At 38.7% G+C, this 13,733-nt stretch overlaps 1 protein-coding gene across 1 annotated transcript; it reads right to left on the minus strand.

Annotated features, from left to right (window-relative positions):
* Nucleotides 1-146: 146 nt before the first annotated feature.
* LOC135080728 (protein O-mannosyl-transferase 2) lies at nucleotides 147-13,242 on the minus strand. The gene is made up of 16 exons (XM_063975441.1): nucleotides 13,074-13,242; nucleotides 12,690-12,770; nucleotides 12,501-12,585; nucleotides 12,231-12,335; nucleotides 12,010-12,118; nucleotides 11,834-11,922; nucleotides 11,436-11,624; nucleotides 11,150-11,256; nucleotides 10,690-10,882; nucleotides 10,349-10,549; nucleotides 8,302-8,412; nucleotides 7,810-7,939; nucleotides 4,491-4,639; nucleotides 2,124-2,280; nucleotides 1,609-1,770; nucleotides 147-1,251 (listed from the first exon to the last, which is right to left on the minus strand). The coding sequence occupies exons 1-16, from the start codon at nucleotides 13,118-13,120 to the stop codon at nucleotides 1,034-1,036; spliced, it is 2,133 nt and encodes a 710-aa protein (XP_063831511.1). The 5' UTR covers nucleotides 13,121-13,242; the 3' UTR covers nucleotides 147-1,033.
* Nucleotides 13,243-13,733: the final 491 nt, after the last annotated feature.

Raw genomic sequence — 13,733 nt, forward strand, 5'->3', positions numbered from 1 at the left:
AAGAAATTAGTACCATTAGTTTTCCGCAACATGGCGAGGGTTTTTATGTTCCTGGTCAGGCTATACCAACCAACTTTCATATATCATACTTTTGGCAGTTGTTACCCTATTTAACATAATGGGCGAAGAAATAAAATGAACATAAATAGTATCAAAGTAAACTCTTGTATTTGTAAAAATAATATAATAAAAGTAAGCTTAGGACTAATGGACGGAATACAATTAGGCATTAAAAATAACGACAATCAATATGTAAATTTTTCATAAAAATATAATTTAGTAAATGAATATAAAACATCTATTTCTTAATTATCATAATAAAATATCAATTCCATCAAGAGATTCTAGGATTGTTACCTTCTTTTGTTCCCGTTGAGTTACACCATTTAATGTAACACTGACACATTGGGAAAAAAACCGATCAGTAACACTGTAAGTACTGTAACTAAGGGTTACCTTTTTTTTTATGAGTTATAGCGGAAACAAAGGGTTCCTTATATGTACAATTAAATGAGTATTATTGAACTAGGTGTAATATTTCAAAACTATCTATGATTTCATAGACGATAATTACTATTAAATGCATGCGGTGTATTTAATTATAGATTAGAAAAGAGAGAGACATAAAGTTTGCTGCCATGTATGGCAGTCGTCAAAGGAATGTTAATACAGACAGTTTGAGACAAGTATACTTTTTTAGCTACATATATTACATTAAATTTCATCTTTACGTATCGTCAAAAAGTTGCCATACTCATTATCACAAACAACAGTCGAGAGCGTGGTGTCTGTGGTGTCCTTTATAATTTCTAGCTTCTCAAACTCTATGCGTGGCATGGCGTTGACTTTTAACCACATTTTTATATTGAGGAAGAGCCTATAAACATTAAATACGCAAAAAGCTACATACATACAGTGGCTTTCTCAAAAGTTGGCATAAATTGAGTAGATTATTATAAACATTCAGTCTTTAGTTGTGACAGTAAGTGATGATTAGAACTTCAAAGTTGTGACAAATGACAATCAGTAATGTTTAGAACTCCCAGGAGTCGAGCCACTTCAGGCCAGTCATGGTGGAGTTGGGTTCGCTTGCGAGCGGCCCGGTCATCCCGTACGCCAGCGGAGAGAATAGATAGAAGCTGTAGACCGTCGTGGATATAACCAGGCCGACGATGCAGTGGTACAGTGTTCTGCCCAGCTCTGCGTTCAAGTAGCTTCCGATGCTGCTCAGCAAGTATTCCGTGAGGATACCTGTGAACGAAGAACTGGTTTAGAAGTTTGCAACAATGTTCTGCAGAATAATTTCCTAATTGTATTGTAAATCTACCGGATGGATTTCAGACTGGGCTGAAACACTTTCCTTTAACAGCCGTCTAACCTGGTGGTGTATCATCATCATCATCATTTAGTAACCACTTTAGGAACACGAATCTCTCCAATTTACTAGAGGATATGGCCTACCTATAGGCCTCATGTTGGCATATTTTTTATCTTAGCCGCTTACGGCGTCATCTTATTGTTCTAATAGAAAACCAAACGTCGAACTGTTGGGACCACACAATCAGCTGTAATTATCGAATGTCCCGTAGGGAAAAACGTTAGCCTCACCAGTGAGCATGGAACTGAAGACGAGCGCGGGGAAGTAGTGGTGGAAGTATAGCACGCGTCCCATCGCCCAGAACGGAACGTAGTGCAGCGCCCAGCCCGCGACAGACCAGCCCGCCGCGTTGAGAAGAACCTGCATCTTGCTTGCCCTCGCTGCACCTGAATCTGTTTTACAAAAAGTTTTAATTAGAAAATTTCCAAAATCGTACTAAACAACGTCACTGCTACTCGAGAACTTCTCTGCCAACAAATTGAGCAGAAAATTTCTCGAGTGGTGACCACGGATTGGAAATTGTGTAGGGAGCTCCGCTTCCACTCATTGGACCAAAGGTCTTGTTAAGGTCTCTAAAGCACCTGGATGCGGGCAGCGCAGGACCGATCACTGCGGAAATCCGTGACATTTGTCTAGTAGCCGACGGCATTTAGTTGAAACGAACGACATGGAAATTCCACTTTTTATTATATTCATATACTTATTTATTCATACCTATTATTAACGTAAATATGACTTTTCTTACCCAAAACACGTATGCCAAGAGCCTCCGCTCTTTTCTGCCTGACTGCGTTGACGATGTAAATAACGAAGAATACAGCCAGGAACACCAAGTTAGTCCACCACACCACAGGGTTGCCCAGCAGGTAGATCCTGTGAGCGCTGCCGGAGAAGAACTGACCCTATTCGAATGGAGAAAAGACCGTTTTAAATCGATCATAATATTAAACTTTTCTTTACAAGTGAATGTTTCGTCAACGAGATATGCAAGATATGCGCTTCCAGTCAACCATTTCTGATGCTTTCTTAATTGTCACAAGGTCAATAACTCAATACACCACTGGCACATCTGTAGGCATTGTCTCTATAACATTACATTGTAGCGGTAAAAACCAATTACCTACTCATTTATGTAATTGTGTGTGTGACATACTCATAATATTCTGCGAATTTCGATAATTTTAAAATATAATACGTGTTTATGTGACTCAGTTCTAATGACATCCAATGTTATCTGGGGGCACGGCAGTGCCCCCGCCAAGTCGAGCGCGAAGCAAACACTGCCGTACCATCCTTTACTGGAACCATTTCGCCGCATTTTCAGGCCCCTATTTGAGAACCTCTGGATAAGACCAGAACGCAGAAATTTTCGTCATCTAGTAAGCTATAATCACGTACTTAAAATCCAAAATTTCAAGTCTGTTGGTCATTTAGTTCCGAAGTTAAGCGAAAGCAAAGTTTCGCATTTACGACACTCACTCACTGATAATCATCAAAATAGAACTAGTACTTCCCATAAACTCAGAGAGCTGAAATTTGGTACAGAGTTAGGGTTTAATGGCCACATAAAGGGAAAACTATAAAAACTAGGAAAATCGAAGATCTGGAGTAACACCACATTCATAATAAATACTACTCTGGCACCGTGGTATTCGCCTGTATCGCTCACCGCTAGATGGCGCTAGCACTAGCAAGCGGTGTCCAGATATTTTTCCTTTCTAGAGCCCCCCGTCGATTAAGTTGAATGTTGTGTAATTTGCATTTCGTTGATTTCGTTTATTATATTGTAAGGTTCGCTAGGGTTATGTTATTAAAACAATTCTGATTCGTTGTCCATTTTAAAGGTCGTTGAGTTTATTTGTGTTTAATATCGTAAAAAATTTCGATAAAACGACGACGTTAAATAATTTTGCCACTTTCTACAAAAAGAAGTGAAATCCCACCAAAAACATTCTGTAAAAAACTAGCCAAGTCTCGATGGAGCTGCTTGTTTATCTCTAAAAAGTAATGAAATCTAGACAAAGTCGCGCCAAGTCTATGGTTCCTTACTGCGATTTCTTTATTATTATAGTTAATGTTGTGTGACTTGGCCGTTGAAGGGTACAAAACCAGGTAATCCATGACACCATTGCACCAATCTGTCGCCAGAACCGCTACCCATTGGCGATGGAAAATTGCCACTTGGAAAACGTTGATTCAATAACCAGTCAATTGTAGGCTTAATAAAGCTGCGTATTTCAATAATACTTATTGTATGATTATCTTAATAAAGATTGTTCAACGGCCAAGTCACACAACATTAACTATAATAATAAAGAAATCGCAGTAAGGAACCATAGACTTGGCGCGACTTTGTCTAGATTTCATTACTTTTTAGAGATAAACAAGCAGCTCCATCGAGACTTGGCTAGTTTTTTACAGAATGTTTTTGGTGGGATTAAACTTTTCTTTACAAGTGAATGTTTCGTCAACGAGATATGCAAGATATGCGCTTCCAGTCAACCATTTCTGATGCTTTCTTAATTGTCACAAGGTCAATAACTCAATACACCACTGGCACATCTGTAGGCATTGTCTCTATAACATTACATTGTAGCGGTAAAAACCAATTACCTACTCATTTATGTAATTGTGTGTGTGACATACTCATAATATTCTGCGAATTTCGATAATTTTAAAATATAATACGTGTTTATGTGACTCAGTTCTAATGACATCCAATGTAGGTCCTCGTCATAAAATTAGGAATGAAAATTAAAATGACACAATGATTAGGCATAATGTAGCTTAAGCTCCATGGGTTTTTTGTGGTAAAAATAATAAATAAGTACATTACTGTTTAATACGCTGAAATCACTATGATGTCATCACAATATTCTATGCATTGATGAAAATCATTTGAACATCTGTGGTTAGAGTAAAAGAACTATCGGTGTTATCGCGTCAGTGATATGTCTCAGGTGGGAATTAATCCACGACCTTTTGCTTGTCGGGCGACTGCTCTAACCACTAAGCTACGGCGACATTGGGTTACCCATCGACATTTTTAAGTTTATTACGTTGTTTTAGCTAACATTTTTTCACGACCCTTAAGTGTTTTGGACTTTCTTACCCTATAGTTGATAGGCCACTGCCAAGGCCGGGAGGTGACCTCGCCCTCTTTAGGTTTCAGCCCCGCATTACCCTGCAGCATTACTGCGTGAGACTCCAGGAATCGCTCCACGAAGCCAGAAGCATACGCTTCGAAACTCATTTTTGGCACTGAAAGAATAAGATAAAAGTAGTAAAACAAATTATTTAAAAACTTACTAATAAAAAGATAATAGTTATCTATCTTTTCTGCCAAAGGAGTACCCGCTTAGCATGAATTACAGCTACTAAATACAGACAGACATGCTGTGCTAGACTGAACCAAGACATTTTATTCTGGACATCGTACACTTACTTGAAGTCAGCCTTTGACCCTTCTGTATAGTTTCGTTTTATCAAATTGAAGATTAAAACAAACAAAGGGACGACAGTATCATATGAATCATAAACAGGATGATGAGTCTTGTATAAAAATTTCGAATGTAAATTGTTTACTTTAGACGCGTTTAAAAGTAATAAACACGAATTCCTGTTCTTAAGCAGTATTAAATTACAAGTCTAGCGCTTATGAGAGCAGTTTCCTGGGGTAGTTAAGCAGTGTGGGATGGTTTTATGTTACATCATATTGTTAGCGAGGTTTTAGATATGATTCAGAAGTGTTTAGTCTCCATTACAGTAGGACGAGCTTCTCCATTTTACCAGAGGCAAATGGAGGATTAAGCCAGTAGTCCCCCACATTGGCTAGACGGGTTGAAAGAACTATAATGCGCTATAGCCGCTATACGCTGTAATAAATACATTTTAATTTTGAGTTAACAGGGTGTCCACTGCAAATGTTCGAAAAAATTCCCTGACTTTTCCCTGACTTTCCCTGACAATTTTTTCAAAATTCCCTGACCAACTATGTATACAACGTGTCCCAAAATTTAAGGATAAGCCGACGCCACAGGACTTAAGGAAAAATAAGGAAAAAAATCTATCTCAATTATTTTTTAACTTACACAATAAATTATGAAATTCAACGAAAATTGACACCCCTTATGATATTTTACATTACCACGACCACAATTTTTCAATTATTCCTGGTTTTCTGTTTATATCGGCAACTTAAGTAGTGCTGCTGTTCACCCCAACTCTTAAAACCCCCAGAATCCTTGCAGATTTTACACAAAAGTTAATCAAAATATTTTATTTCCTTAAAATTTTGAACGATTTTTACTTTCACTCCACTTTGACTCATCGTTTTGTAAAAAAAAAGTATGAACACTACTGCGGCAAGTTTTTTTAAAGTTGACGCAACTATCCAAGATTCCAAAATGGTACTCTAAGAAACCTAGTCGCAAAAAAGATATGCGTACCATTTTTACAAGCACTTCGCTTGTTAGTTAGTATGGGATAAATCTTACAACTGAATTTAAAACCAGTTCTCCTTAATCAATTGAGCTGAAATTTGGTATACTTGTGTAAGTACGATGACAATGCAATATTATGGTACCATTGAGCTGGATGGAGTCAGAGTCAGAGAGACATTGAGATAGGAACTCTTAACGAAACGGCGGAATTGCATCTAGTTTGGGTTCGTTGGACTTGTCTTTTCGAGCACTTTAGTGCTAGATGATGTCCAGGGTCCTGATGATGAAGTCAAGAGGTGGCAGGAGCTGGCCATAGGAAGTCCTAAACGAAACGGCGGAAGCTTATCGAGTTTGGGTTCGTTGGATTTGTCTTCCCGAGCACTTAGGCCATGAGATTGAGAAACAACTAAAAAGTTTAAAATAAAGTTGTAATAAAAAAAAAACTTTTAAAAACATGCTTGACTTCGTTTGAAAATTATAATTGACTTCATCATCACGACCCTGGACATCATCTAGCACTAAAGTGCTCTAAAAGACAAATCCAACGAACCCAAACTAGATGCAATTCCGCCGTTTCGTTTAGAAGTTCCTGTGGCCACCTCCAGTTTCAGCTCAATGGTACCATAATATTGCATTTTCATCGTACTTACATAAGTATACCAAATTTCAGCTCAATCGGTTGAGGAGAACTGGTTTTAAATTCAGTTGCAAGATAACTAACAAGCGAAGTGCTTGTAAAAATGGTACGCATATCTTTTTTGCGACTAGACTTTTAAGAGTATTATACCATTTTGGAATCTTGGATAGTTGCGTCAACTTTATAAAAAACTTGCCGCAGTAGTGTTCATACTTTTTTTTACAAAACGATGAGTCAAAGTGGAGTGAAAGTAAAAATCGTTCAAAATTTTAAGGAAATAAAATATTTTGATTAACTTTTGTGTAAAAACTGCAAGGATTCTGGGGGTTTTAAGAGTTGGGGTGGACAGCAACACTACTTAAGTTGCCGATACAAACAAAAAAACAGAAATATTTAAAAAATGGTAGTCGTGGTAATGTAAAATATCATAAGGGGTGTCAATATTCGAAGAATTTCGTTATTTATTGTGGAACTTAAAAAATAATTGAGATAGATTTTTTTCCTTATTTTTCCTAAAGTAGTCATGACTATGACCATCCTGCGGCGCCGGCTTATCCTTGAATTTTGGGACACGTTGACTTTTCGGATAGATCCAGTTAATTCTGTAACCTATTACTGATATCGTTTGAAAGAGCTCGTGAAGCACTTTCAAGATCAGTAAGCAGTTTTTCAATATCTTGTGTAGTTTAGAAATAATCGAATGAGATCACTTATCGTTTCCACCCTGTATTTATAGCACTCACAGTGAACTGCTCACTAGTCTGCACTCAATAATCAAATCAATTAATAATTATAAAAAAAATACAAATAAACATAAGTTATAAGTTGCACTTTCACATCGACAATAGAAAATATATCATTTTACTGAAACAAAAAAGTACAACTATTAAAACAAAAAGGAGTAATCTAGTTATGACAAAAAAAATCATAACATAGATCACTCTAATCCTGAAAAAAAAAACTATATGAAAGTAATCTAATTATGAACAAAATTATGTCATAATTTAGATCAATCCACTTCATTAGATAAAAAACTAAAAAGGAGTAATATAATCATGACTAAAAACAAAGTCATAATGTAGATCACTCCAAACCTGAAAAAAAAATGCTTCGATAGTCAAGATCAAAGGTCTTTCTAGAGCATAAATTAATTAAATCCCTCATTTTACAATCACTGGGAAATTTCGGGAGACAAACAGTGTTTTGGTAGACAAAATCTCAATGTTTCCCTGACTTTCCAGGTGACCCCTCTATTTCACTGACTTTCCCTGACTGCTATGAGCTTCCCTGACTTTTCCCTGACTTTCCCTGACTTTCCAGAATGTGGACACCCTGGTTAAGAAGCTACTCACAGTCCTCAAAGACGTTGTCTTCAACGTTCCACAGAGCGTTTTTGTCCCTCAAGTTGGGATTGCAGGCCACCTCTTGCTGTTCGTAGCCCCACTTAGGCAGCTGCCTGCCGCTCGTTGTTAGAGCGCATGCCTGTGTGAAAGGAAAGCTGGTAGTCGATAGTGAGCTTTGACTGTAACCATTAGTTACAGAAGGTTCTAGAGGGGTTAATGATAGAGTGTGTCTCAAACAGCTCTGGTCAACAAAGGTCACAATAATTCATAAGTATTAAAAAAGGCGCCCCTAATAAGTAACAAAATTTAAAACCCTTTCAACCGTGTCGTTTCAAAATCTTATGTCTAAATTTTTGTGTAGGTAATGTCTCTATGTTTAGCGAAATGTGGAAAACTTTAGGTAGGTACTAAAAATAATTTTTTTAGACGTTAGTTTACGCATGAATAAATATCTACCGATGGTTTATAGAATAAATAAGTTGTAAAGACAGGCAGCCGTACCTGCAAATAATGCACGAACATGAGTTTGCTCCTAACCGTCTGCACCTCGTCGCCGTCTTTCCCTCCCGTGATTACTACCTTCCACACGTCGTTCGCATCTCCAATCCCATTCTATTAACAACCAAAAAAATTGTTCATTAAATCGCAAACAAAATATGTGAGATACAAAATCAATCAGAGGGGCTCTCCCCGCCAGAGGGGTAGGGCCTAGCCATTAGAACCGGACCGTGCCGCCAGTCTATTTTGACGAGACTGCGAGTTAGAAATTCTTTCACCAAAGCAAGCGACGCCGCCACGGGTCTTTCTATGTCTAGTGGTCGAGGACCCTAGTGACTGAGGACTCGTTGGGATCCTTGGGTTTTGCACTAACCTCTCCGTAGCCCGTGACCTGTCAGCACTTGGTGGCGAGCGGCGCCTTCTCCCGGTACGAGTGTAAGTTGCGACCGGTAGCCGCGTGCGTCAGCCGCACTAAGTCCCCGCTGCGCACTATCACCACACCGTCACTTCTTACTGGTCGCTGGTAGACTCACACTAACCTCTCCATAGCCAGTGACCTGCCAGAACTTCTTGGTGGTGAGCGGCGCCTTCTCCCGGTGCGAGTGTAAGCTGCGGCTGGTAGCCGCGTGCGTCAGTCGCTCTAAGTCCCCGCTGCGCACTATCACCACACCGTCACTTGTTACTGGTCGCTGATAGACTCGCACTAACCTCTCCGTAGCCCGTGACCTGCCAGAACTTCTTGGTGGTGAGCGGCGCCTTCTCCCGGTGCGAGTGTAAGCTGCGGCTGGTAGCCGCGTGCGTCAGTCGCTCTAAGTCCCCGCTGCGCACTATCACCACACCGTCACTTGTTACTGGTCGCTGATAGACTCGTACTAACCTCTCCGTAGCCCGTGACCTGCCAGAACTTGGTGGTGAGCGGCGCCTTCTCCCGCTGCGAGTGTAAGTTGCAACCGGTAGCTGCATGAGTCAGTCGCTCTAAGTCCTCGCTGCGCACTATCACCACACCGTCACTTGTTACTGGTCGCTGATAGACTCGTACTAACCTCTCCGTAGCCCGTGACCTGCCAGAACTTGGTGGTGAGCGGCGCCTTCTCCCGCTGCGAGTGTAAGTTGCAACCGGTAGCTGCATGAGTCAGTCGCTCTAAGTCCTCGCTGCGCACTATCACCACACCGTCACTTGTTACTGGTCGCTGGTAGACTCGCACTAACCTCTCCGTAGCCCGTGACCTGCCAGAACTTGGTGGTGAGCGGCGCCTACTCCCGGTGCGAGTGTAAGTTGCGGCCGGTTACCGCGTGCGTCAGCCGCACTAAAGTCCCCGCTGCGCACTATCGCCACACCGTCACTTGTTACTGGTCGCTGGTACAGTCCTCTCAACTTAAGCTGAGAATTGCATTTGTGTGAGTGCACACCGATAGTTTAGAGTGGCAATCGGCTTGAAGCGCGGAGCGTCCCGCGCATGGTTTATTATAGCAAGCTGCCTGAAGCGCGGCGCGTCCGCCACGCACCGCTTCCTTGTCGCTCACATACTTCACTTCACCCCCGGTACTGGTAGCAGATACGTGTAATTTTATGTAATTGTGTTCCAAATATTAGTGAAATGGCTCCTACTGTAAGTGAATTTCCTGTACGAAATCCAATAAGCAGCCAAGTGAAAGAAATTTTATGCAAATTGAATACGTATTTTAAAGGTGTGAACGAAAAGTTTTTAGTCTGTTTTTATTTTGTAATTTTATAAAGTTTGTCTTTTTGTTGTATTTTATAAGGCTGGCTGGACGCCCTCTCTATAAACGGTGCTCGCAGAATATCAGCGTCGAGGTACTTCGTGCCTTGGCATATGCTGAGCGAGGACCTGTTTTTATTTATTTATTTATTTAAAAGGATGTGTCAAGTGTCGTTACATCGGCCCAATTGGTAGCAAGTGTTTTATAGACTTCCTTTTAATAAAACATTAATTTTATTTGTATGTGTTTTACTAACGGTACTTTTGGCGATCACTCACACAAATGCAATTCTCAGCTTAAGTTGATAGGACTGTAGACTTGCACTAACCTCTCCGTAGCCAGTGACCTGCCAGAACTTGGTGGTGAGCGGCGCTTTCTCCCGGTGCGAGTGTAAGTTGCGGCCGGTAGCCGCGTGCGTCAGCCGCACCAAGTCCCCGCTGCGCACTATCACCACACCATCAACTTGTTCCTTGTCGTACGGCTTTATGATCCAACGGTTGTTGTCGTCTTTGTGCGTGTAGGTTGTGATCTGTATTGAAAAGAGAAAGTCACTAGAAATTCTTAAAAATTAAAAAATGTTTTGATTCAGAAGGAAAATGGTTATTTTTATTGCTACGAACATAAATTTTTAACTGTTGCGTCTATTGATGATGATGTCTAGTTACATACCTGCTGCTGCCTCGCCCCAATCCCAGCTGGGTACAGATGGTAGTGCGAGTGCAGGTAACCACCTCCAGTGCGGTGGTTCTTCAACGTAATAGCGGCTCCGTAAGCTACGACTCGCGGCGCACTGGCGTTGTGCAGACTGTTGCCTTCCAGCCGCGCTTGGAAACCGGATGAGTAGAAGCCGTCGCCGTTGCCACTGTTTTTTGGTAGCAGATAAAGAAAAAAAAAAGATTTTGAATACTTTTTAAACTGGGTAATGGGTATTTGAAACCATTCATAAATTCTTAGATTAAAAAAACATTATGGCCCTGAAATCCGAGTTTTTAATTTTTAGTAGCTTTGAAAACAATAAATAGCAAGTTGAGATCGCGAAATAGTGACGTCATAACTTCGTCGCAGTTTAATAGCTCATTTAAAGAATCCCTACATTGGCATATTTGGCTACTGAAAGCCTGCAACTTACCTTTTACTAAGAACAGTCAGGTGGATCCAAAAGAAGAACATATATAGCACAGCTGGCCACAATATTAGTGTTATACTTCTGGCAAATAAATGCTTCACAGTCAGACTCTGAAAAATAAAATTATACTGAAGTTTTAGGCCCATAGATGGAGTATCTTGATTTATAAATGACAATCATCTAAGAAGCTAATGACGCAATACATGTCCACAGTATATCTTATTAAACCAGTGATTCATTTCATATTGTATAGCAGTTAGAAAATAACTTTTTACGCCTTAATACTTACAACAGGCTTGTCCAATTGGCCAAGAATATTCCATAGGTCAGCAATGGTCCTCAGTCCAACAAAAAGCACAACGAATAGTCCTACAAACTTGACAGATATGGTACAGGCCAATGCTGTACCCAGGAACAACTGCCAGATTATCATGTGAGGGGAGAACGGCTCCAGACCATCATCTGTCAAACTGCGCACCTGTGGGTAAAATAACAAGTAGAACAGTTGAATAAAAACATTGCATTTGTATCAATAGAAAGAAGGTAACTTTGACGATCACAACTAAAGTTCTTCTGAACTATAGACAATTTTATAGGTACCTAATTAATTATTTATTTATTTAATCATTTGCATTATAGGGACTCTACAAAATATGAGAAGCAATAAACGTGTTTTAATAAACTCACCTTAAAAGCTACATAGATAGAACAACTCATGAAAAATAATAATATTGGGTCTAATAAAATGTATCTATTCAGTGTTAAAAAACCAACATCTGCAAAGAAAAACAACAATTAGGTATGTTTAAAGAATTTTAAATGTTCATGATGAATTCTATGTGCATTTTGTTTATGAAACTTACCACACAACAACAACATGGTCCCTATGAAAGTAGAATCTAATGATTTTGTCATTTCCCATATTGTAAGAAATGTCAATGGAATGACTAAAGCACCTAATGTTGTACAAAACTGAAAATAAAAATTGTAATTTAGATCAGTTGGTAATTAGTTACAAAGAAACTTTAATTTATGTCATTTATTTATAAGATTCTAATTGAAATAATATATGTTTAGGTCTTACCATTCTCATTCCTTCATATCTGGCCCCCTCATATTTGTCTCCTGGTTTCTCAAAAGGGAATGTTCCATCATAGCCTGTCAGCTTTCCAGACAGGGCAATAAGCATCTATAAATTAAGTTTAATTTTAAAATACAAATGAACTAAGTAACTTAGTAGAAATACTGCTAATAATGTCAGTATTAGTATATGAGTTAATGTGGCAATTGAATACTAGGAAATGAATCAAATGTAAATAGTATATGTATTAAATTAATGTTAAAATAATATTACCTTCCCAAGTGGAGGATGAACATCAAAGAAGAAGGTTCTGTTAATGTACCAGCTAGCCATTTTGCCAAAATGAGTTTCATCCCAGCTGTAAACATTAAAAACATTAGAAATTGAATGTTGCTGTTGAAAAAGGACCATGGAAACATTGTCCCAGTCTAAATGCTAGGTAAAAATAAAATTTTATCATACCAAACATGATCTGGTTCCAGTACTTTGTAGTATCTTGTCAGGAATGTAGCTCCACACAATATGCCGAATGTAATCCACCAACTATAAATAAAAGAAATTATTTCTACATCTGTAGGAGTCATCAATTAGAGATAGTGATTATTTAAAGACAATATTTTATTCAGTAATATTTGAGCAGAATTGTGTTAACAGGGCGAGTATGTTAGTTGAGTCGAGACCACAAGTTACTACTTTTATCACATAAACTATGCTATGTAGACTGGTCCGGAGCGCTATCTACTATTTACCTGGCCTTCCAAATATTTGAAAATATTAAAAACTAGTCATGTAAGCTCAAAAGAGATTTTAGAAACAATGTAGAACACCGTTAACTGTTTCACTTACATTTTATTACTTTGAGAAGGCGGGGATGCTTGCTTATTTTTTGACATATTAACATGAAATGTTTATAACGAGAGCACACGGTTAAAGTTAAAATGAACACAAGCTTTCTTATATTTAAATAAATAATTTAATTAAAAACGAAAGTAAACAAACGACGCGACGTGTCACCTTGCTTGACACTGACGTTGACAGTCTTGACAGACTTAGCCGAAGTGGGGGCGTTTAGCAAAAAATAGCGCTACCTAGTAAGAAAAATGCCTTCCTTTTAGTGGTTGTTAGTGTTGTTACTGCTGTCACTGCTAAAAAAATGTCGGTGCCAAGATTATGAAACATGTAAAGTTTGCCTGCACCGACTCCAAAAGTATCAATCATGGTATACCTACATAAATATTAATAATTCGTCCTAATAAATAAGTAGGTAATTAGTAATTATTTTTCTACTTTTTTTAGTGTAGGTTTTTTGGAGTCGGTTTTATTTTTTTTTATAAAATTTTACTTATTTCTTGCTTTTTAGTTAACTAATTATTACCTTGATGTTACCACTGAAGGTAGGCAGTACATTGAGACCATATTCTTCATGTCTAGTGTAAAATAATATTCCCTACAAAATACAGGTTACAAGATAGGAAACCTAAAAAGACCTTAAACCGTCAGCCCATC

The sequence above is a fragment of the Ostrinia nubilalis genome, chromosome 18, assembly GCF_963855985.1.
Source record: "Ostrinia nubilalis chromosome 18, ilOstNubi1.1, whole genome shotgun sequence".
Classification (NCBI taxonomy): domain Eukaryota; kingdom Metazoa; phylum Arthropoda; class Insecta; order Lepidoptera; family Crambidae; genus Ostrinia; species Ostrinia nubilalis.